General features: G+C 36.5%; 2 protein-coding genes across 2 annotated transcripts in view; both read right to left on the bottom strand.

Moving 5' to 3' along the window:
* LOC105641614 (WD repeat-containing protein 26 homolog) overlaps nt 1-12,992 on the bottom strand; it is a gene marked incomplete in the record, with an annotated part of 48,553 nt that extends 35,561 nt beyond the window's left edge. The window contains 3 exon segments of the mRNA XM_012226200.4: nt 10,283-11,177; nt 11,789-11,887; nt 12,836-12,992. Of these exon segments, the coding sequence (XP_012081590.1) occupies nt 10,283-11,080 (798 nt within the window).
* Nucleotides 12,993-21,375: 8,383 nt separating this feature from the next.
* Nucleotides 21,376-23,952, bottom strand: LOC149496821 (uncharacterized). The gene is made up of 2 exons (XM_089719932.1): nt 22,759-23,952; nt 21,376-21,636 (listed from the first exon to the last, which is right to left on the bottom strand). The coding sequence occupies exons 1-2, from the start codon at nt 23,950-23,952 to the stop codon at nt 21,376-21,378; spliced, it is 1,455 nt and encodes a 484-aa protein (XP_089576058.1).
* Nucleotides 23,953-25,171: the final 1,219 nt, after the last annotated feature.

The following is a 25,171-nucleotide window of genomic DNA, read 5'->3' as shown; positions in this document are numbered from 1 at the left end:
TACCTAATTTTGAAGGTACTTTTGAGATTGAGTGTGATGCATCCGGTGTGGGAATTGGGGCTGTCCTAATGCAAGAAAAGAAACCAATTGCCTACTTTAGTGAGAAGTTGAATGGAGCACAACTCAACTATTCAACCTATGACAAAGAGTTGTATGCCTTGGTAAGAACTCTAAATGTTTGGCAACACTACTTACTACCTAAGGAGTTTGTCATCCATACAGACCATGAGGCCCTAAAACACTTGAAGGGTCAAGGTAAGCTTAATAAAAGGCATGGTAAGTGGGTTGAATTTCCATATTTGATCAAATACAAGCATGGAAAAGATAATGTTGTTGCTGATGCATTGTCAAGAAGATATACTCTAATTACTGCTCTTAGTTCTAAATTGCTTGGATTTGAGTATGTTAAAGACTTATATGAGAATGATTCTGACTTTGGCAACATATATGTAGCATGTGAGCATGGAGCATTTGATAAGTTCTATAAATATGATGGGTATTTGTTTAAAGGCAGCAAACTTTGTGTGCCTAAATGTTCTATGCGTGAATTGCTTGTGCTTGAATCTCATAGTGGGGGATTGATGAGACACTTTGGGGTACATAAGACTTATGATATGTTGAATGAACACTTTTATTGGCCTCATATGCATAAAGATGTAGAAAGAGTTTGTAACTCTTGTATTGCTTGTAAACAGGCCAAATCTAAGTCTATGCCTCATGGATTATACATGCCTTTACCTGTTCCTAGTTCACCTTGATTGATATATCTATAGACTTTGTACTTGGTTTACCTAGGCCTAGACGTGGTCAAGATGGCATATTTGTTGTTGTTGATAGATTTAGCAAGATGGCTCATTTTATTCCTTGTCATAAAACTGATGATGCCAATAATATTGCTGATCTATTCTTTAGAGAAGTGGTAAGGTTACATGGGGTACCACAAACTATAGTTTCTGATAGGGATGCAAAGTTCCTTTCACACTTTTGGAGAGTTTTGTGGGGTAAGCTTGGAACTAAATTGCTTTATTCTACAACTTGTCATCTACAAACAGATGGACAAACTGAAGTTGTGAATAGAACTTTAGGAACATTGCTTCGTGCCATTGTGGGTAAGAACTTGAAAACTTGGGAAGATTGTTTGCCATTCATTGAATTTGCATATAATCGTAGCATACATTCTACTTCAGGTTTTAGTCCATTTGAACTTGTTTATGGCTTTAACTCACTAACTGTATTAGATCTTGTTCCTTTACCTTTTGAATGAACTTTCTAATTTAGATGGTGATAAAAAGGCAGAATTGGTGAAGTCTTTACATGAGAAGGCTAGAGCTAACATAGAAAAGAGGAACAAGCAATATGCTAACAAAGCCAACAAGGGCAGGAAGAAGTTGGTGCTTATGCCAGGTGATTGGGTTTGGGTACATTTTCGCAAGGAAAGATTTCCAAACCAAAGGAAGAATAAGCTAGATGCACGTGGAGATGGTCCACACCAATGGCAATCCATTAGTACTTCCTAGTGGACCAATTACAAGGAACCGTGCAAAGAAGTATGGAGCAACCATGTCCTTATATATTCAAGAACAAGTCACACAAGAGCTCCATGATCTTGCTTTCAACAAATGCTATGAAGAACTTGAAGGAACACCTAAGTTTCTCACATTGATGGAAGCACATGTTGAGATCAAATCTGAAATTCCAGCATATGGCATGCCCTGGCCATACTAGAGCCTAACTTTGGCGTAATAAGTTAGCCCATTTTTGTTAGTTTTGAGTTGTAATGTTGTTAATGGGTTGGGCCACCAATAAATTGGGCCACCCTTTTAATTTTTATCCTTAGTTGGTTTGGATTAATTATTCCTTATCCTTAGTTGGTTTGGATTAGTTATTCCTTATCCTTAATTTGTTTGGATTAGTTAGTCCTTATCCTTAGTTGGTTTGGATTAGTTACTCCTTATCCTTAGTTGGTTTGGATTAATTATTCTTTATCCTAGATTTATTTAGATTTAGAACCAAATCCTTAAGTTGTTTAGATTTGCTAGTCATATCCTTAGTTGGTTTAGATTTGCTAAATCCTACTCCTTAGCTAACTCTAAATCCTTTCAGGATCTGAACCTCTTAGATTAGTATAAATAGCTTGTTATTTTGTAATTATTCACATTATTATTAAATCAATTAATACAAAGAGAGATCTTCTTCTTCATGCTTAGGCGTGTTCTTGCTTTAGAGGGTGTGAGATTGCATTCTTCTAATTGCATCAAGAATCAAGGTAAACTTATCAATTCTTTGTGGCGTTTATCTTATTCTTTTACTCTATTATTGGTGTTCTTGCTTCTTTAAGCTGTGGGCGCCATAGAGGGGAGTTTATTTAGATCTTTGATCTCTTCCAAAACTTGTCATAGAGTTCATGGAATTTATTTCCATTGGGTTTCGCGTCATAAGGTTCTCTCTTTACCTCCGACACCTCTTTTCTTTTTCTTTTATCTACGCTACGAGCAAACACTTTTTGGGTGTTGGTAAACCAGGAAACTTGAGAAAGAGAGAAAACAAGAGAAAGAATAACAGAGGGAGCAAGATTGGAGAGTTATTATAGAGATATCTTTGATTTGCCTTTCCTTTTAATTTTCTCAGCAATTTTCAGTCCTTTATTTTGTTTGGTAACCAAAACAACATGAGAAAAAAGAGCGAAAGAAAGAGAATAAAAGAGGAGAGGAAGCAGCAATACCTTTGAGTTCTGAATTATAGGCATGAAAGAAATTGTCTATTTTTGTGCTGCGAGGAAGAAGGTATGGAATATAGGGTATAAAAGAATTGATTCTGAATATAGTAGACAATTAGCGATTGACAAGAGAAAAGGAAGAGTATTGGGATAGGTAAACATAATGGCTACTAGTAGGTGAACATGATTGTTAATGGCACACTAGAGTGCCCCTAGCACCTCAAATTGAATAAGCAAAATGAGGTTCATCAGTTGTGTGCCTTATTGCCAAGCATGCAACCAGATGCAGGCATGCATGCAACTAGATCCAGACATCCATGCCAACCTAAGCCAGGCATGATGCGACGACAATATTTTTTTTCTTTCTTCTGTTTTCTTTTTATTTAAAAGTTACTGCAATTTGTGACATCCGTCATTAATTCAACCATATATATGATCATACAATGTTTAGAGGCTCTCATGCACGCCAAATCAAATTAAAGAACAAAAGGAAGAACAAAGAAGAGCACAAGAAAATAGAGTTAGTCTATGATGCATGGAAAATTCTAACCACGGGCATTTCCGCGTTTCAGAAACATTTCCACGTGTTTGTTTCCTCATATAAAATATCGTTTCTCCGTGTAGAATTATGTTTTAGATGTCGTTTCCCCATATTGTTTCCGCATTTCCACATTTGTTTGTTTCCATTTCCGTGCAACATAGGAGTTAGTTGTGAAAACAGGGAGGAGACTAGAAAGAGCTGGTCTAACAATGTTCTTTCATGAAAGAAATTATCATTCTATTAGTTCATTTCATCAAAAAAAGCTAGCTGTTCCTTCATGCAGTAGGTCATTGAATTCTCATTCTAAATCATTAACACTATGTTTGAGAAGGAGACGAAAATAAGGGAGGAAAGAAAATTAGGGAGGAAAATTAAGGAAGGATTTCATTATTCTTTCCTTAGTTAATTTCCACCCTATGTTTGGATTGGAGGAAAATAAAAGGGAGGAAAGAAAATAGAGTATATTTCCTTTGTTTGGAAAGAAAAAATTATAGATGAAAGAAAGTGCTATCAAAAGAAAATTTACAATTTTATCCTTTATAGTCAATATCTATTTGTTAAAGGCAAAACAATAAATTTCGGGTACTTATGTAATTAGCTAGTGAAATTATCCTCCTATTAGTCATTGTTTTCTCTCCAACTTGGAAAGATTCAAATTATGTGGGACCCAAAGGAAAATAGGTAATATTTTCCTTAAAAATTTCCTACCCCACTCCCAAACAAGGGAATCTAGCATTCTCTCATTATTTTCCTTCATAATTATCTTTCCTTCCAAAAAATCCACCTTCCCAAACATAGTGCAAGGATAACAGTCTTTTTCAATTTTTCAACTTCAACGGGAATAGCATTGGAAGTTCCAACTTTAAGAGGCACAACATTGAATTCTGCAGCCATTTTATTGACCTTATATTAGAAGATATGAAAAAAAATATCTTGTTTTATTACAATAATGAGAAGAGCATTGGCTCTATCTATAATTATTCAGTATGTTAACATGTTCAGGAATTTCACAAGATAAAGAGCTTGCTTAGGTGTTCAGCAAGCATACAAAAAAAATATATAAATAAATAAAAAACAATGTTGAATTCAGCAAATTGGACAAAAATCTAAACGCTAGCATAGCTCCCTGTGAACTTATTCACAAAGGCAAAATGGAAAGAGAAGTTGCTCGTAGAAGAGTCTTCATATTTGTCTTAAGACGTACATTTTGGACCAACATTGTCATCTTAAGATACTTCGTCCATAACTTGTGTGCTTAAGTTGGTTAATGTTAAAGATGGCCTAAAATAGGATATATTTATGAATATGATGTTGCAGACAGGGCTAAAGAAGTCACTGAAGTGAAAAGTCGTAAAAAGGAAATGAAGAAAAATACAAACTAAGTCTCTGAAAGCATGAGAAAGGTAGGAAGTCAACCCCACCAACCTTCACATGGAATTGGCTACTATTTTAATGTTTACTTTTATTCAAACCACAACATTTCTAATACAGTAACGCCGTAAGATCTGTATAGAAATTTTTCAAAGGTTGGTTGCAAGCCACGAAGTGCAAGATAAATTTCAAAAGCAATTTGTTTGGTATGAAAATGTAGAAGGCTGATTTGGGATGAGTTGACCATTAGGCGTCAAAAGGTATACAAGTTTTAAGATTCAATACGTTCTATCGTGTTGATAGTAATTAGACACTTGTACTTTCATGTAATTAATTAGCGACATATGAAAGATGGAAGACATCTTACAGACTTTGAACTTCAAACTTACAAACGTTAGCAATAGAAATTTTTAGCTTCACCTGTAGTCCACCTAGTTTTGCTCTACTTGCAAGGGAGAGGGATATACTCCTTTATTTTGTAATCATCAACATTGCATAGTGAACCTTTTTGTTCCAAGAGCACAACCGTGAAAGCATCTGAGGTTTCTCTGATAAAGGATACATGACAGAAAGAATTGTTTATAAACTTCACCTTCAACAAATGCAGAGTTATTTCAAATCTTTCTATCCTAATTAATGTGTCTCTCTAGCACCATCTATCAAACCGACACCTCTCTACCATCCAACACAAATCATTAACCACCAAAGTGAATATAGAAGGGGGACAACGGGTTAGCTTACCTTATGCCTCTATAGGCCTAAAACAGACATTTTGGTTCTCCATCAACAATGACAAAAAAGAAAAAAAAAAGATATGGACCACTTAATTATCCATTTTCGCCGCCATACTCTAAACCCCTTTGTCTCCATAACCTGATCAAGAAAATTCCAAGACACTAGATCATAAGTCTTTTTCAAATTCTAGTTAGCAATAGCTGCCCAATATTTCCTCTTGTTACATCTATAACAATTTAGCAAACTATTAGAAAAGCATCCAAATTTGTCTACCTTTTATAGTTCCTTAAAAGAACAAATCACTGTAGCCTTAATAGGAACTTCAACATGAATACTCTCTTCCTTCGGTCCTTTCAATTCCTTTATCCAACTTGTTGATCCCCATACCATTCGCCAAATAGTGAAACAAGTATCACAGTTAACCACTTTCGCTACAATACAACAAGGAATTCTTTTGAGATGTTAGGGTTACGAAATATTTTGCAAGATCTAGATGACCTTGAGAGGTTGGAGATGGAAGGTAGGTATAAAGGACCATGTTGCTTGAAAATTTTCAATAAGATGATTTGAAAAAAGATGAATTGAAGACAAAAATGAACGAAAAAGGTTATTTCATCATTCGGAGCTCTATTATACTTTAGAGCCAACATGTACCTTCTAGACTTGACAACTAATGACAACATAAAGAAGGGATGTATGCATAAGGTATATCTAAATCTCAAAAACCAAGTTAGCAAATTTTTAATTGTTCATTTCTAGTCTGCGGTTTATTGTGGGCTTATATCTATTTGTGTGAGACTAGATTCTTATTAGTTAATTTGGCACCGGAATTGTGCACCGGTCAATTTGATTCAGTTCAAGAAAATGACAAAATTGAAAATAACTGAAATTTATGTGAAGAATCAAACTCAATCATTCTATTCAATTCGACTCTACAAAGATGCTTCAGCAAAACACATATACACTAGTCTTCTAGAAAAAGACAGATGAAATAATCAAAGAATACTACTAGAATCGATACAATTGAGTTTAGCAAAAAAAGTGTATTGAACACCAGCCAAAAAATATTGAAGTATTGTTGTATAAGAGTTGGATTTCCAAAATATGAATAGCCATTAATTAAATTAATTTGACACAGGTACAGTCTCATAGATCCTGAAAATATGAAAATTGTAATTGAAAATCATTTAAGACATAAAAAGAGAAGACAAAAAAAAGACCAAGACAAAAAAGAAAAAGAAAAGAAAGTACATGTTATTGGCAAATTGGATATCATCTTTAGGGGAGAAGAATTCTTGAAGGTTTTTCCTTGTTACCAAACCAATCCAAACAAACACAACAACACTCTCAAGACCCACCATCACCCATGCAACTAGTCTCCAAAGCAAAAAAGTTTTAAGGAAATAGAAGAAAAAGGATTGAAGCATAAAAACAATCTTACAAGGTGCAACCAATGACAGTTGAGCATGAGACTCAATGCAGTAACTACATTTGCTACTTGTTTTGTTAGATTATGTTCAACTGTCACCTAGTATAGACAATGATATTTGGTATTTGGTATTTGGATTCCTTTAAAATTCTTCTAGTAAATCCTTTTATTTTCACCTTAATCCCCTTCTTAAGATTATTCATTTCAAGATTCAAATAAAAATTAAGGAAAGTTAAAGTGTCACTCAAAGTAAGAGCTTTTGTTTGGTCATCACTTCCCTAAAGTAAATGCTAATGATCTTTTGCCAAAAAGAAGGCCTTGTAAGGTTTAATCTCCCAACTGGTGTATTATGTACTATAATAGTTGTGCGAGACTCATTCTTACCTATTTTCCATTGTGAAGTGGCTTAGGCTATTTGGATTCACCTTTTTAGCATTTCTGAGTAGTACTGCCTGGCATTAGAATTGTTGATTTAAAACAAAAAGGGATTGGTGGCAGTATTCTGTGGAAATGTGGAGTTTTCAGTCTTTGGATCACGGGAAAGAGAAATGCATGTATCTTCAAAAACCATAGGACATCCAGTAGTTTGTTGCGCGCAAGGTGGTGTTTTCGAGTTCTATTCGGACTTACACTTCTAAAGCTTTTAGAGTCTCTTTGTTATCCAATGTGATTGGAGGACATTACATCTTTGGCTTGCAACTTATGTGTCTTTTCCTCAGACGTTTTTTGACCTATAGGATAATTTACTAGCTTTCGTGATGTACATTCACTTATTCCTTTCTCAATAATACTTCTTATCTTGAAAAAAATGACATTTTTCATTTTTTCCTTTTTCTTTTAGATCTCAACCCATATGTTTGTTTCTTCCCTTCTCCATCAAGCCACTGCAAATAGCAAATCTTTACTCTTCATTTGTTACTCTTTCTATGCTGTGTTTTTCACCTCAGCCTTAACCTAACTTCTTGCATCAGTCTCTCACCTCACATTCAAGCTTTATCCACTCTTAAACAATCTGCCCGACAGTCAACATAGCAATTTCCAAACATAAATTTTGAACTAACCTCTTGCATTAATCTCTCGCTTCGCTTACAATTTCTTTGTCCACTTAACTTCTCGCATTAACCTCACTTCACTTTCAATTTCTTTGTCCACTTTTAAGCAATCTCTTTCACTACCAACAGTTGTAATTGGCAACCATGGATATTCAGTAAATATCATTTAATTTTCGAAAATTGTGAAAAGTGCAATTGCAAAAAAAAAAATCAATAATAAGGATTCAATATATAAATCGAAACACATGCGATCCAAACCCTAAATTTTAAAAGCTTCTCATTACATAAAGGACATATCCAACCAGAATCAAAGGCCTCAAGGACAAACTGACCTTTCAAAGATCTATAGAAGTAATTACTCTAAAACCTCAACTCACATTTCAAGCCTATAAGATTGTATGTTTAAAACTTTTACTCGCAGCAAATAATTATCCTGTTGATATGTTCAACTTCACTCAAAATCACTCATGTACACCATACTGTCTATAGTCTAACCTACCAATCCCTATATAATACAATCACGGCCACTAATTTTGACCTCATTGTAAATGATTCTTGAAGCAAATCATTGCCATTCAAATTATGATGGTCTCATGCAACTACAGGGGAAGCATTTTAGTAGCTATTTCTTTCTAGGTTCACCCTTTTAAACTTTATATGCAAGGTTTGCCAAATCTTTAGGGAAAGCCTAAAAATATGTAAAATAATCTTCATTTTAAAATTCGATCCTGTGAGTTGTATCTAAATTGGTAAATATAGGAACCTAAAAAGATAATAGTATTTTCAATAAAGGCTAATCACTAATGAACAAATAAATCCGGATTATACTTTTTTCAAGTAATCTTCAACAATAAATGATATTAACTTTAACGTTGATTAAAGTTGTATCCACCCTTTCCTTTTAGTCTCTAATCCATAATCTCCTGATGACATGGCATTACAGTAAATTAATACATTTTTAAGCTAAATAAAGATATTTTTTAAGGAATAAAATGCTTTACAATTTAATAACTTGAACTTGATAATGATCTTCTTTTCATCTTTTTCAATACTAAGATTTGAAGTAAATAATGATTAATATTCGAAATGTAGCTAGAAATAAAACTCAATTAAGTCCAAATTACTATTCTATTTGGCTACAATGTCATCATATGCACCTGCCTTAGAGAGAAAATCAACAAGAAATATAATTGTTACAATTTGATCATTAACCCTCCTAATTTTAACTGTAGTTTAGACGCTCCAATAGTTTCCTTAAGTCAAGTTAGTCATTTGCCAAGATTTCTAATCCTCACTTGCAAGGAAAAGTTGCGAGGTATACCAAAACAATGCAACCCAAAAATTTTGTTTTAGAATTTTGATAATGGAATCAGGTCTTTATTTGTGTCTTAACTCTAAAGTCATCATGCACAGAGACTAAACCAACCTCCAATATCATTCGAATGCCAGACTTCTAGCGACCAAACCAACCTCTAACTGTCTTTCCAGCCCCAAACTTCCAGCACAACTACAGCCTAATTCTGTAAATATTTCCTTACTCAGTCCCCATCAAATTTCCCTTCAGGCTAACTTAAAAAAAAAAAAATGCAAATTTCTTTCTACTCAAAAACCTTTAACAACTTGGTCCCACAATTCCAAGAAGGAAATCTTCTATTATCAAAAAAAAAAAAAAAAAAAAAAAAAAAAAGAAGGAAATCTTCTTCTTTTTTGCCCTAAAATTAGATTAAGGGATTTGAAAACTATTCAAAATAGAATGTGCAGGCTAGAACAAGACCTCTTTATATTTTCAATCACAAATCTCTTGTTTCAAGCCCTATCGCAACATGTGATTAGGTTGTTCAACCTGTCCTATGTCAGATTCACAAATTGAATTTCTTGCCTTCCTTCTATTACAACCAAAATTCTTCAACCTGTCCTATGTCAGATTCCCAAATTGCATTTCTTGCCTTCTTCCTATTATGACCAAAGTTAACCTCTAATTATGTACCATTACTTTAGGTTGAAAGATGCCCTTCAAGAATCAGGCTATCTACGAGCTATGTTTGTGATTATGAACCATTTCACTGCTGCATGGCCATCAGGAAAAAAATATCTATAAAGAAAAAGAGAAGATAAAGGAGACTTTCATCAAGAAAAAACACTGACCACTTGCAGCACCTCAGAATAAAATCCTTAATGTATTAGTTGAGAGAGTAAAACTTGAAACATAGGTCTACATCTCAATAACTGAAGCTCATATCCTCATAGAAAAACCTAAAGCATGATTTAGCCTCTAAGAATTTGACAAACAACACAATAATTCTGTATTACTATGAGTTGAAAAGTATTAAAGCATAAATCTGAATTAATAAAGTAAACCTTCCAACAGGACCAACACAAATTTTCAAAGAACAGGAGTAAATAGATGCAAACCTTGATTTTAAAGATTATATTCTAACCTGCAAAGTTCGAGAAGGAATTTGATCTCTTCCACAGTTATGATCTGTGTATAATGACATCTCATTATCCATGGAGTTGTGAAATATGCATGCATCTTTTTGCAAGGTCAGTGCCTGTTCAACTAAATATTCCAACCTCCTTTCAGGTATTATAACTGTTGGAGGAAGCAATTGTTGTAATTCCTCCAGCAGCTTTGACCGAGATTTCATCCTTGAAGTATCCTGATTAGAAGACCCAATTGAAGCACAAAATGCAGGAGAGACAATGAAGGAAGACAGCTCACGGACTCTGCCATTATTGATGCAAAGTGGAGCAATCTCTTCCCTCAATGTGTTTAAAGCAACCATGACTTTTCCCCCATCTAAAAGCTCAAAAAACTTCTGTTCTAATATCAGAAAAGCGGCTGACTTAACAATGCTTTCATCTTTCAGACCGATATTATGCAATGTGACTACACTTTCATCCCAACTGCCATCAAGAATTTGCTGCATAAATAAATTTACAGCAGATGATTGTAAGGGGATCCCTGATTCTTCCTCTAAATGAGCACTGCTCTTCTTATATCCAAGAGAATATAATGCTTTGGCTATTATTCTGACAAATTCAACTCTTTTAATAACTCCTTTCGAGCCAACAACCTCTTCGTCCCCTTCAGATTGTAGGGGCCGAGCCATCAAGTCCCTTGAAGACCCAACTATGGTCTCTATTAAAGAAGAACCGTTGGAAAGACCTGTCAACTCTCCAGAGGCTAATTTCATGCGTTTTGACACTGGTTCATCATCTTCTACACCTCCCATGAAACGTAAACCTCAGCCCATATAGTATAGCAACGATAGATATGCAATAGAGGAATATAATATGAGAACCCTCAAAAGAATTGTAATAAATATCTGCCTGCATAACATAGTAAAACGAAGGTTTTAGATCCTAAAATTGAGCACAAGTAAAGAATGAAAAAAATTGTCCGCATGATAATGTGAGATTGCAGAAAAAAAATGGAAAGGAAAAATTCATATATATGTCAACTTAAGACATGTATGTGTGCTTGTGTGTGTGTGTGTGTGTGTGTGTGTGTGTGTGTGTGTACACAGAAGAAATTTCTAAATTTGGGTTACTAGAGAAAAAGCGCAACCATTCTGCCAATACCTGCTCCCAAATACATGTATGTCAAGTCCAGCTTTATAGTTTTTACATGGAGCTTCTGTGATTACAATTCCAAAATATTCCTCTACTTTAGCTAAGTTAAGAGCTAATCTAACAGATAAATATTTCAGTACACAAGAAAATGAATGATCCATAATCTTTGTATGTCCATAACTTTCTACAGAGAAGATAGGATAGTAAATTCAGTACTCCATTCATAAACCTAAAAGCCAACAAATAATATCAGGCTATCCCGGCTTGGATTCATTCACAGAACTCAAGCTAGTACACACATCCAAATTAAACCAGTTGGTAAGAATAATTGAGTGACCATGCTGAATTAAGGTCTGAGCTAGGCCTACCTTGAAAATAGCTGACGCCTCGGCAAAGGGGTAACTGTCAAGTACAGAAAAGGTACAACAGCTCAGATGAACTCCACTCACTGCTTCCCTTTTCAAAATCTGCATCAAGCCAGTCGTAAAGGAATAAGAATCTTCCCGTTCACCGATCATAAAATCCTCAAAACTTTGCAAGTTTAACTCATGCTTAATTGCAATTCCATATTTCTAAATACGGATCATGTTTCAGACCATCAACACCAATTCTGTATTCAGTGAACCACAATGTTGTATACATAAACAAACTTGGATTTTTACAGGACTTGCGATTTGGTATTTGGAGAACTATAAAAATTGAGTGAAGTGGTATCATCTACACAAAAAGGCATGGAATAGGGATAGAACAAAATAACAAGAACATAGACTGACTCCAAGAACCGAGAAACTAACTTCTGTCTAGAACACAAATTACAACCATTAGAAAACACGTTTATGTTCTTGATATAGATGACTTTCGCAATGCAACATTAAGTTCTGATAAGCAAGCAGTACCATTTCAATACAACATGCAGAGATAATACCAGAAACTATTCGTCAAACTAAACTTACAAACACTTTCCTAATTAGCCAAAGAAAATAAAGAGAGAACAAACATAATGTTGTGTATGGGAGTCTAAAGTATGACCAAAGTTCACAGCTCAAAATGGGTACTGTTCTTTCTTCTTTCTTTTCAATTACTGGATAACTGAGTAGTTCCATTCAGATTTTTAGTTTTCCGGAAAGTAAATATTATTTAGAAATTATGGAAAATTCAATGAAATGTGCATGAGCTTAATCTCACACCAAATACCAAAAATCCACTTGATATGAGCTCATTTAAATAACTGTTCCCACGATCGCTCAACCCCAAATGAAAGTGGGATCCAGATCGCTTTTTCCCACAAACGCTCAGTATTCTCGATCCAAAACTCAAATTCATCGATCCAGATTGAAGGAGAAATTGATAAAATAAAAAACACACAAGCAATACAGGTGAAAATCACAGAATTTGATGGATAAATTATATAATACCAGATTTTTATTTGAAATTTTGGAGAAAGACCTGATCTTTTAGCAAGAGAGAGCCGTTTCTGGAAAACGCAGAGAGCCGTTTATGGAGGAGATGCAAGAGGCGAAGAGAGTTTCTCAATAGCTTATGCAAATGCATCTGATGTTGGAGATAAGTACATGTAGCCAAACAATACATAATTCACTTGCTGCTAGGTAAGAGTCAAAAGTACATGTGAAAGTAAATTACACAATAATAAAACATTAAATTAGTTGTTTGGATTGATACAATGTGCAATTAGTAGATTTCACAAAATTTACACAATTTAAAATCCACACATTTTGAAGTATACTAATTTTTTGATGACATGTTACACATTGATTAAGCTCATAATATACTCATTTTTTGTATTTGTTTATTTTTTATTTATATTTATATATATTAAAGCATAAGTTCTTATTTAGATTAAAATAAATCTTATTATTAATTTATATTATACTTCATGTAAACTATGATTTTTTTTATGTGTCTTACACTGCAATATCTAATTGAAAGGAAGACGGTGTTTCTTTTTCTGCCTTTAAAACAACACTTTGATATAAAATTTGTCATTTCTATTCTTTTTTAAATACTGGTGTATTGTATTGTAAAAGACATTATTAATATTCATTATTTTTAATAATATAAACAATGTTTACTGTAAATGTATTTGAATATAAGTATTGTCTTTATATTAAAATTTGGTAACAAGACCTCTTTGTAAACTATGTTTTTTGTGCATGCTTCCCTTTTTTTTTATGGTTTTACAAGGAATTTCATAGTTGGCATCAATATGCCTCTTGATAATGTCATGTGAGAGAAAACATCTTGTGGTAAATATACGTCAATATATAAGATTGTTTATCCTTAAGTTTTGTTTATTGTCATTGCAAAGCATAAATGGATTGAAAATTATTTTTCTTTTGAAACGGAATGGATTTCTCTGTAGGTGATAATAGTATTCTCAATAAGAATCTGTTAATGAGCAGTAAAACTTAAGATGAACAAATGGATCGAAAAGAGAATGAGTAGATATAATATTGCTGAAACTGTCCTATTTGAGATGAACAAATCTCCAGTACAAGTTGGAATTAAATACTTTTCAGATGATGCTAAAAAAGAAATATCATAGGTCTATTTATAATTCCTAGGTTTATGAGATAACACTTAAATTGAAATGTTGAAATATAGGAAGTGTAATCCACTCCTCAAGCCACTCATTCCACAACGATGTTGACCTATTCTTGTGCTGAAATATAAGAATCGGTCAGCCTCTAACTCCTCTTATTTGTCACTTGCATGTTGATATTTACGTCTTCTTTCATAAATCCGTAAGGGTCATGGGTTTGTATCAATGCTGCCCCCTGAAAAATGACTTGTCCTCAAGTCGAAATGTGGGAAATTGGCCTTGAAGTAAATCGTAATTTTCCCAAGATGCTTCCTCCATCGGCCTATCTTTCCATTCAATCAACAACTAAAGTAGGAATTCCCCCTGTAAGGACCCGACGATGAGATTGTACTTTAGCTGGAAAAAAGGGTAATTCACCATCCTTTGAAATTGGCAGAGGTGGTGGAGATGTAGGGAATTGGCCTCTTGGTGGACATAGTAGTGAAACATGAAAAATATGATGCCAGCGTTCCCTATTAGAAATAATAGATATAGGGATACCATGAAGGCAAACAATCTCTTTACAAAAATGTTTAGCCACTTTCTTGGCTGTAAAATGATGAGCTAAGGGTATGAAGTAGGCATATTTGCTCAGCCTATCAACTTCAACTAAAATTGTAATCAAGTTGTTAGATTTTGGAAGTCCCATTATGAAGTCTATAGAAACGTCTTCCCAAATCTGGTCTACAATTGGCAAAGGTTGGGGAAGACCTGCTGTTGCCAATACCTGATATTTCTTTTGTTGGCAGTGTAAGCAATTTTACACATATTGCTTAACTTCTTGCTTGAGATTGGATTAATAAAAACTCTTGGAGACACATTGCAATGTCTTAAGGTAACCACCATGTCCACCAGCTAGAGTGTCATGAGACTCAAACAAAATTTTGGCACGCCATGTGTGAGCCCCCAACCGAGCGCCACGGGAAAGATTCAAAGGATGGAGTCAATCTAGACAGGCCAATTGGTCGGTTTGTCACGAAAATTGGGAGGAACTCCTTATGGTTCTTTTTTGGTTGTGATTATGGCTCGATTTAGCGCTTAAGTGATATCGGGTCGGCTCTTCGAAGTGCTTTGACTGTGTGTAGTGTGTTTAGAGTCGCCACCTTAAATTGTTTTTATGTTTAGGGAAAATATAAGGTAAAAACACTGTGTTTGAGTCCATTGCAGTTTGCCATAAGGATAAAATGCACTAGCCTTGAATTATGGGGTTTGGGGATTGAGTTTTCAACTTCTTTTCATATAAATCAATAGTTTAGGTATTAAACGAGAAATCAAAATCAGTGTTTTGCATGAATGTCAATTTATCAATGCACGAACATACTAATAATGCATGGCAACATTAGAAATATAGTGCATTAAAAGTAATAAATGGGTAAATGGTGTAATTCGGAGGGGAGTCCGACTCTAGCCTCGATTATCGAGGATTCTAGGTTGTGCGACACATTTTCCTATATCCTGACCAGTCAGTTTGGTCGTGGGCCTGCTACCTAGGCTAAAATCTATAGGTAAGCCTTCGTACCTCATTTGTGTGAGGATCAAGGCACACGAAGTTCTACCATCGATTAGGATGGTAGGGTTTTGCCATTCTTAGAATGGGCTTGACAGATATTAGGTTCTGGATGGATCGAGCTTGACAAATATTGAGTGCCGGACGGACCGGGCTTAAATTGATAAAGTCTGAGTTTAGTGATTATACCCTATATTAGGTCAGGTTCGAGAGGTTGATTTGATCGTGCGTGTGACTTCTGGATTCCTCGATTCGCCTTCTCGATCAAGGAGATCGAGTCTTACTCCGTAATATCGCTAAGGATGGACATGAGGGCCCTAATGTAGCCTTTATAATATTATTATTTAAAGTATTATTAATTAATTCTTAAATTAATTAATAATAAATTAATTAACTAGTAGCTTTGGTTTAAGGAAGACCAAAGTGTGATTGAACATCGAAAAGATCGACGTTTGAGAACCAAGTCGGGTTTTTGCTCAACTATAAAAGAATAGCAAAAATCAGACTTTATGGCCTTAGAATAGCATTTGAGGGAGAGAGAGAGTCATTGATGCTTGAGAAACATTCAACCAAGCAACAAGAGGTGAGAAATGAAGGGGAAGGAGGTGATTGTTTGAAAATTACTATTTGACTCCGGATTATCGGGAAAACCAGTCTTTTCCCTGGTGGCCTATTTTCAGCTTTAATCGAAGCTTTAACCTCCTTAGACCATGTTGGAAGTCCCGATAGGAGTCTGATTGTCTGAAATTAGTCTGTAAAACGTGTTTTTAATTTGATTATTTTGTAGTTGGTCTAGACTTAGTCTGAAAATCCTGTTTTAAGTCTGATTATTCTGTAGTTGTTTGATCCTAGTCTGAAAACCTAGTAGTTGGCCTGAATACTTTGTTGACGGTTTGGACACCCTGGTGGTTGATCCAAATACCTTGTTTCGAGGCTAATTACCCTGTAGTTAGTCCAGACTTAGTCTCAAAACCCTGTTTTTAAGTCTAATTAATTTGTAGTTGGTGTGGAAACCCTGTTGACAGCCTGGATACCCTGGTAGTTGGTTTGAAAACCCTATTGATGGTCTAGAACCCTATTTCTTATTTGATCTTGGTTTGAAAACCCAATAGTTGGCCTGAATACCCTATTGACGGTTTGAACACCCTGGTAGTTGGTCCGAATACCTTATTTTAAGGCTGATTACCCTGTAGTGGTCTGGACTTGGTCTGAAAATCCTAGTTCTGATCTAGAGTTGGTTTGAAAGTCCTGTTATGAGTCTCAAAATCTCTATAATTGGCCTAAAAACCCTATTATAAGTCTAAAAACCTCTATAGTTGGTCTGAAAAATCCTATAATGAGTATGAAAACCTTTGTAGTTGGCTTGAAAACCCTGTTATGAGTTTAGAAAACTTTGTAGTTGGTTTGAACTTGGTCTGAAAACCCTATTTTGGTCTAGACTTGGTTTGAAAATCCTGTTTTGAGGCTGATTACCCGATAGTTGGTCTAAAAACCCTATTGCTTGTCTGAACTTAGTTTGGAAACCCAGTTTCAAGGCTGATTATCATATAGTTTATCTGGAAACCATGTTCCTTGCCTGGACTTAGTTTGAAAACCCTGTTTCGAGGCTGATTATCTTGTAATTACTCTGGAAACCCTGGTTCTTATTGGAACTCAGTTTGAAAACCCAGGTAGTTGCCCTGAATACCTTGTTGATGGTCTGATCACCCTTGTTTCTAATCTAATCTTAGTATAAAAATCCTGTTTTGAGGCTGATTACCTTATAGTTTGTTTGGATACCCTATTGCTTGTCTGAACTTGGCCCGAAAACCCTATTTCGAGGCTCATTATCCTGGAGCTGGTCTGGAAACACTTTTGACGGCTTGGATACCCTGATAGTTGGGCTGGAGACACTATTTCGAGTTTGGTTATTCTGCAACTGGCCTACTTTCTTGCTGTCTTCTTGTATGATTTGTTAGTTTTGCTGCATATAATACTTTTACACTGTGGTGCCCATTTTAGATGACCGTCTGTTCTAGAGGGCGCTGAAGGATCTGAGTATCATTCGACACATCTTCTAGAGGTATTGGGTGGTTCGGGATTGGGTATCCCCTTTTAGTCTGGATCATTTTGCCATGCTGGAGATTGGGTACCTACCACGACTTATGGAGGGCTTTGGTGGAGCATTGGTGTGATACCACTGATATATTCCACACGTCGATTGGGGAGTGCACACTGACTCCCTTTTAGTTCATAGTATTAACGGGGATACATTTTGGTGCTTACCCGGTAGATGTGGACCCTTCCTTTCTCGGGCCTGACTACTTAGTTGATTTACTGGGTTTCATGCCAAATCTTCTACGTTTTGATGAGTGTTCCTAAGGCTTGGCCCAATTTTCGTACGAGTCAATCGGTAAGTCTGCTTCTAGATTACTACTTTCCTTTGGTTAGTTTTGAAAGGATTACCCATTGACTTGGTCAGTCTTATTTATTTTGTAGGCTCCCTCTTGTTGGAATGAGGAGGTATCTATTGCCATTGGCCACCTTTGGGTTGCACCGTCAGAGTCACTCACTTGGGAGAGCTTTGCCAGCAAACAATTGGATGAGCCGAATAATATGACCCTAGCTAATTAACAAGTACTCTTGCAAATCAACAAGGAAAATCTAGCGGAAAGCATGCAATCATGGAAGTACCCGACAATCCCTTAAACCCCCGAGTACTCTTGAAGAGAGAAAGTAAGGAATTTAAAACAAGAATCAGAAACTTACCTTCAAGTACTCTTGAAAATAACTCTGAAATTCTTAGCGCAATTAATCTTGTAGAAATCACAATCTTAATTACTAAGGGTGTTTTGGTTCTGTTCATACAATATGAAGAATGCGGTTGTTCTTGAAGAACAAAGAAAAACATTTTTTTTTATTAAAATTCAAGGTGGCTGCCGTGCAGCTCTTACATCACAATATAAATAACCTAAGCTAAACCTAATTTAGCTATTAACTTAAGTTAGCCGAGCCTAAACCTAATGTGGCCCAAATTGGCTTAATTAAATACAAGTCCAAGCTAACTAATTAAAACAAGCCTGACTTAAACATTAACTAATCTAGGGCTGGCCCAACTCTGGAAATTAAGCCCAACCAACCTTACACTAATTAATTAAGTCCACTAAAAGAATTTAAACAAAATAGGACAAATGGGCCAGAGGCCCTACACAGCCCATACTTAAGCTCATAATAAAATAACATCCTCTTAAATTTTCCTAAGTATAGAATCATGTAGAATGCATCAACGGGCAGCCTCATTGCACGCCTCAAGCATCATAACAAGCTTTGGTGCTTCTTCAAGTTCAATCTCACATCTTGCATAATTATGATCTTGAAGCTCCTATGTGATTTGTTCTTGAGCAAATGCATTCAAGGCTGTTCGTAGCTTGGTTGCACGAGCTCTTGTGATTGGCCCCGCGGGTAGAGCTAGAGGATCCTTCATCTTGCTCCCTTGATTCGTATCATTCCCTCCCTCCTCAAAAAGATTTGTCCTCAAATCTGAATCATAATCAAATGGAGAAAGGTCAGAAACATTAAAGGTAGCAGACACACCATACTCATCTGGTAGATCAATCTTGTAGGCATTGTCATTGATCCTCTCCAACACTTGAAATGGCCCATCACCTCGGGCAGCAAGTTTTCCCTTCCTTTGGTTTGGGAATCTTTCCTTCCTCATGTGCACCCAAACCCAATCTCCAGGTTGAAAGACCACACGCCTCCTTCCCTTGTTGGCACGGTCAGCATAGCTTTTGTTCTTCATGTCTATATGAGCCCTGGCTTTAGCATGTATCTCCCTGACCAATTCAGCCTTCTTTTCACCATCTAAGTTAGCAATTTCACTCAAAGGCAAAGGAGATAAATCAAGTACAGTCAAAGGATTAAAACCATACACAAGCTCAAATGGACTAAAACCAATAGAAGAATGTATAGACCTATTATAAACAAATTCAATGAAAGGCAAACAATCCTCCTAGGTTTTTAGATTCTTACCAACCACCGCTCTAAGCAAAGTACCTAGAGTTCTGTTGACTACCTCAGTCTGGCCATCCGTTTGGGGATGTCAAGTAGTAGAGTACAGCAACTTCGTACCAAGCTTACCCCATAAAACACGCCAAAAATGAGAAAGGAATTTGGCATCACGGTCCGAGACTATGGTGCGCGGCACCCCATGCAACCTCACAACCTCCCTAAAAAACAACTCAGCAATATGGACAGCATCATCACTCTTATGGCATGTAATGAAATGTGCCATCTTACTAAACCTGTCTATAACAATAAAAATATTATCCCTACCACTCTTTGTTCTGGGCAATCCAAGCACAAAATCCATAGAAACATCAGTCCAAGGCAAAGTAGGTACAGGTAAAGGCATATAAAGGCCATGGAGGCATAGATTTAGACTTAGCTTGCTTACATGCTATGCACACACCACACAGTTTCTCTACATCTCTACGCATATGTGGCAAAAAGAAATGTTCAGCAAGTATATCATATGTCTTAAGAACCCTAAAATGCCCCATAAGTCCCCCACAATGTGACTCTAACACAAGCAATTCGCGCATAGAACATTTGGGTATACAAAGTTTATTTCCCTTAAATAAAAACCCCTCATGCCTAAAGAACTTGTTAAAGGCCCCATGTTCACATGCACTCCAAATAAGACCGAAGTCATCATCATCAACATACAAGGATTTTATATGCTCAAATCCTAACAACTTAGCTTTAAAAGTAGTAATTAAAGCATACCTCCTAGAAAGTGCATCAGCCACAATATTTTCTTTCCCTTACTTGTATTTGATCACAAAAGGAAACTGTTCAATGAATTCAACCCACTTACCATGTCTCTTGTTCAACCATGTCTCTTGTTCAACTTACCTTGTCCCTTGAGGTGCTTTAAAGACTCATGGTCAGTGTGTATGACAAATTCTTTGGGTAGAAGGTAATGTTGCCATACCTCCAATGCTCTCACTAGAGCATATAGCTCCTTGTCATAGGTTGAATAGTTGAGTTGTGCTCCATTGAGTTTCTCACTGAAATAAGCAATAGGCTTTCTCTCCTGCATCAACACTGCACCGATACCTACACCAGAAGCGTCACACTCAATCTCAAATGTTTTGTCAAGTCAGGTAAAACTAATAGGAGCAGAACAAAGAATGGATTTTAAAGTATCAAATGCCCTTTGTTGCGCTTCCCCCCATTTGAACCCAACTTCCTTCTTTACCACCTCTGTGAGTGGGGCTGCTATAGTAGAGAAGTCCTTCACAAACCTCCGGTAGAAGCTTGCCACGCCATGGAAACTCCTCACCTCAGATATAGATTTAGGAGTTGGCCATTCTTGAATTGCTTTAACCTTCTCCTCATCGACTTCAATCCCCTGTGCACTCACAACAAAACCAAGAAAAACAAGCCTATCTATGCAAAAAGTGCATTTCTGTAGCTTAGCATATAACTTTTCAGCTCTCAAAGTTATCAATACTAACCTAACATGCTCAATATGCTCATCGATAAATTGACTATAAATCAGTATATCATCAAAATAAACCACAACAAATTTGCCTAGAAAAGCACATAAGACATGGTTCATTAATCTCATGAAAGTACTAGGTGCATTAGTTAGACCAAATGGCATAACCATCCACTCATATAAACCAAATTTAGTCTTAAAGGCAGTTTTCCATTCATCACCTAACTTCATTCTAATTTGATGATATCCACTCATTAAGTCAATTTTTGAAAAGTATTTACTACCATGCAGTTCATCCAACATATCATCTAGCCTAGGAATTGGATGGCGATACTTAACTGCGATTTTATTGACAGCTCGGCAGTCAACACACATCCTCCAAGAACCGTCCTTTCTTAGGCACAAGTAATACAGGAACTGCACATGGGCTCATACTCTCCATCACAAATCCCTTAAACAACAGGTCATCAACTTGGCGCTGCAACTCCTTAGTCTCCATGGGGTTGCTCCTATATGCTGGCCTGTTAGGAATTGTAGCTCCAGGCACAAAGTCAATTTGATGCTCAATGCCTCTTAGGGGTGGTAGTCCACTAGGCATTTCATTAGGAAACACATCAGAAAACTCCTGCAACAAAGAAACAAAACTAGAAGGCAAAGAAGAAATGTCAATGTTAGTCAAACTAAGCAAAACCTCCTTAAACCGAATCATTAAGATTGGTCTACCCTCACTAACACTGCTGCGGATCTCTCTCTCTCTTACATACATGTTTTGTTTCTTTCTTCCCTCTCTTGTTGTTTCACTCACCAAAGGGCCATTCAATTGTGTCTTTTCACTCTTGGCATCTTTTCCCCCTTTTTTCTTTATCTTTATTTTCTCCCTCCCCCTGAATACAATTCTGCCCCTCACTTTCTAATATCCTCTTTTGGTCCAAATAGACCTCTTGTGGTGTCAAAGTAGCTGGAACAACATTTTTACCCAAATAGGCAAGGGAGAACCGGTTGATGTACCCGTCATGCTGGACTCGCCTATCAAATTGCCATAAGTAGCCTAGAAGAATATGCCCAGCTAGCATTGATATGGATCCATTGGTGCCTCCTAATGGATTCTAGTGGACTTTGCTTGGATGTGGTCTTATCCCTTATTGCTTGTTTTGGTCTAATTAATATGTAAGGGATATGGGCCCATAGTGTTTATTTAAGTTGTTTTGGGTTGATTTTATGATGCATGCAATCTGCCCAATATTAAGTTGTCTATTTTGGGCTAGAAATGATTCTATTTTGTGTGTACTAGTTAGGCCCATGTGTTTTGGCCTTAGGGCAGCCTAGTTAGATACTCTTCTTTAGGGTTATGTTTGTTTGGGGCTTATATATAGCCTCCTTAAGATGTAAAACGGGATTTTAGCCAACCATTGAATTGAAATCAAAACAAAACGTTTTCTTCTTGTTCTTTCAAGAACAGATTGTGTTCTTCATAGAACCAAAATATCCTTAGTAGTTAAGCTTGTGAGTTCTACAAGATTAATTGCACCAAGAATTTCAGAGTTGTTTTCAAGAGTACTTGAAGGTAAGTTTCTGATTCTTGTTCTAAATTCCTTGCTTTCTCTCTTCAAGAGTACTTGGGGGTTATAGGGATTGTCGGGTACTTCCGTGATTGCATGCTTTCCGCTAGATCTTCCTTGTTGATTTGCAAGAGTACTTGTTAATTGGCTAGGGTCGTATCAAGCATAGGTACTACATCATGAGTGACCTCATCCTTGTACCATCCAATGGAGAATGGCACCTTCACGTGCTTGTTTACTCTTACAGAACCCATATCATTTAGCCATTGAAGCTTATATGGCCTTGGGTGCGGTACACATGTCAATTTCTGCACCATGCTCAAACTAGCTACATTAGTGCAACTTTCACTGTCAATAATCAAAAGACATACCTTGTCAAGTACCAAGCATCTAGTATAGAAAATATTCTCTCTTTGTTCTAAGCTCTCCTCTTGAACTTGCATGTTTAGAACTTGCCTGGTAACTAATAACTGACCCATCTCAGGTTGTAAAACTTCTTCATCAACCTCACCATCATCATTGCAGTCCTCAAGTGGCGGCATTGGGTTTTCTTCATCCTCAGATTCAGAATAGGTGTAGCCATCTCGAATCACTATTACCCTCTTGTTAGGGCATTGAGAAGATATATGGCCCTTCCCAAGACACTTGAAACACTTGATGTCTCTACTAGGAGTATTGGAGCTTGATCCCTTTGAATAAGTTGGAGCATTAAGCATGAATGCCTTAGATATTAAATCTGCCCCCTTTTGTGTAGAGCTTTGAAACTCCTTTTTCTCCTCCCTTTTAGGCCATCTAGCACTCCAAGAGTTACTATTGTTGTTGGCAGCCCTATATGATGTGGTGTTCTTCCCTTTTCTCTGCTTCTCTAACTTCATAGCCATATTCAACATCTCCTCCATGGAATCATACTTGTACATCTCTAGTGCATCAGCTATGTCCTTATTAAGGCCTCCTAGGAACCTAGCCATAATCACCTCCTCTTCCTCCTCGATGTGTGCTCTAGCCATGCACATCTCCATATCTTTATAGTAGTCCTCCACTGATTTGGCTCCTTGGATGAGTCTATGAAGCTTCTGATGCAACTCCCTGAAATAATGAGCAAGAAGAAAATGTTTTCTCATCACCTCCTTCATATCCTCCCAATTGTGGATAGGTCGTCTTCCCACTTTTCTTCGACTCTGATTAAGTTGATCCCACCAAAACAGAGCATAGTCTTGGAACTCTAAGGCTGCAATCTTCACCTTTTTCTCCTCAGTATACCTGTTGCATTCAAAGATCATCTCAACCTTCCTCTCCCATTCCAAGTATTCATCTGCATTGTTTCGGCCTTTGAAAGGTGGCACCTTGAGTTTGATGTTACCCAAATTACCATCTAATGGCATATCAACCTCTTCTTCGTCCTCCCCAAAGTAAGTTTCATTTCTGTAAACACGGCCTCTACCAATCCCTCTTCCTCTTCCTTTGTTATTTCTACCTCCTCTTGCCCACATGGGCTCTCTATGCCATTCATCATCCTCTTCTTCATACTCTTCATGCCAAGGTTGTCTAGAGTGCTCTTTGGAAGTGGCTGCACCCCTCCTTGTGGCATTAGGGTCATGTCTTTCTGTCTTTTGTTCTTGAAGTTCTAGTCTGTCATTAAAGCTCTCCATAAGCCTAGTGATTCGTCCCATCTCTCCAGAGAAGGCATCTAGAAAGGCTTGTAGTTTTGGATCTTCAACCTTGAGAGGGCTGTCATTCTTACCTTTAGATGAATCAGACATCCTGAAATAAAATAGCAAACACAAATCTAAAGGAAATGGTTAGTTTATCACTCCCTCTCGTGTTTCTCTCTTTATTTGGCTTTTCACAATATGTGGGTTTCACTCCAGCCTTTTTCCACTCTTTCCACTTGAATAATTGCACTTCAGAATCCCAAAGTTGCTACAAAAGTCAAGAGAAAGTTAGGAAAGCAAAGAATATAACCAAATAAAGCACAACTCTATCAAGAAATCACAACATTTGATATGGATCCATTGGTGCCTCCTAATGGATTCTAGTGGACTTTGCTTGGATGTGGTCTTATCCCTTATTGCTTGTTTTGGTCTAATTAATATGTAAGGGATATGGGCTCATAGTGCTTATTTAAGTTGTTTTGGGTTGGTTTTATGATGCATGCAATCTGCCCAATATCAAGTTGTTTGTTTTGGGCTGGAAATGACTTTATTTTGTGTTTTAGAGTTAAGCCCATGTGTTTTGGCCCTAGGGCAGCCTAGTTAGATGTTCTTCTTTAGGGTTATATTTGTTCAAGGCATATAAATAGCCTCCTTAAGATGTAAAACGGGATTTTTAGCCCACCATTGAATTTAAATCAAAACAAAACGTTTTCTTCTTGTTCTTTCAAGAACAGATTGTGTTCTTCATAGAACCAAAATATCCTTAGTAGTTAAGCTTGTGAGTTCTACAAGATTAATTGCACCAAGAATTTCAGAGTTGTTTTCAAGAGTACTTGAAGGTAAGTTTCTGATTCTTGTTCTAAATTCCTTGCTTTCTTTCTTCAAGAGTATTTGGGGGTTATAGGGATTGTCGGGTACTTCCGTGATTGCATGCTTTCCGCTAGATCTT

This window comes from Jatropha curcas, chromosome 4 (assembly GCF_041381405.1).
Source record: "Jatropha curcas cultivar XTBG-Jc1 chromosome 4, XTBG_Jcur_1.0, whole genome shotgun sequence".
NCBI classification, from domain to species: domain Eukaryota; kingdom Viridiplantae; phylum Streptophyta; class Magnoliopsida; order Malpighiales; family Euphorbiaceae; genus Jatropha; species Jatropha curcas.
This window is presented reverse-complemented; position numbering and strand designations above follow the sequence as displayed.

Coding starts and splice junctions, on each gene's coding strand:
- LOC149496821 (XM_089719932.1), bottom strand. CDS start 23,952: ATGCCATTAGATGGTAATTTGGGTAACATCAAACTCAAGGTGCCACCT. Junction 21,637..22,758: donor TTGGATGGTACAAGGATGAG/GTCACTCATGAT, acceptor TCTTTGTTGCAG/GAGTTTTCTGATGTGTTTCC.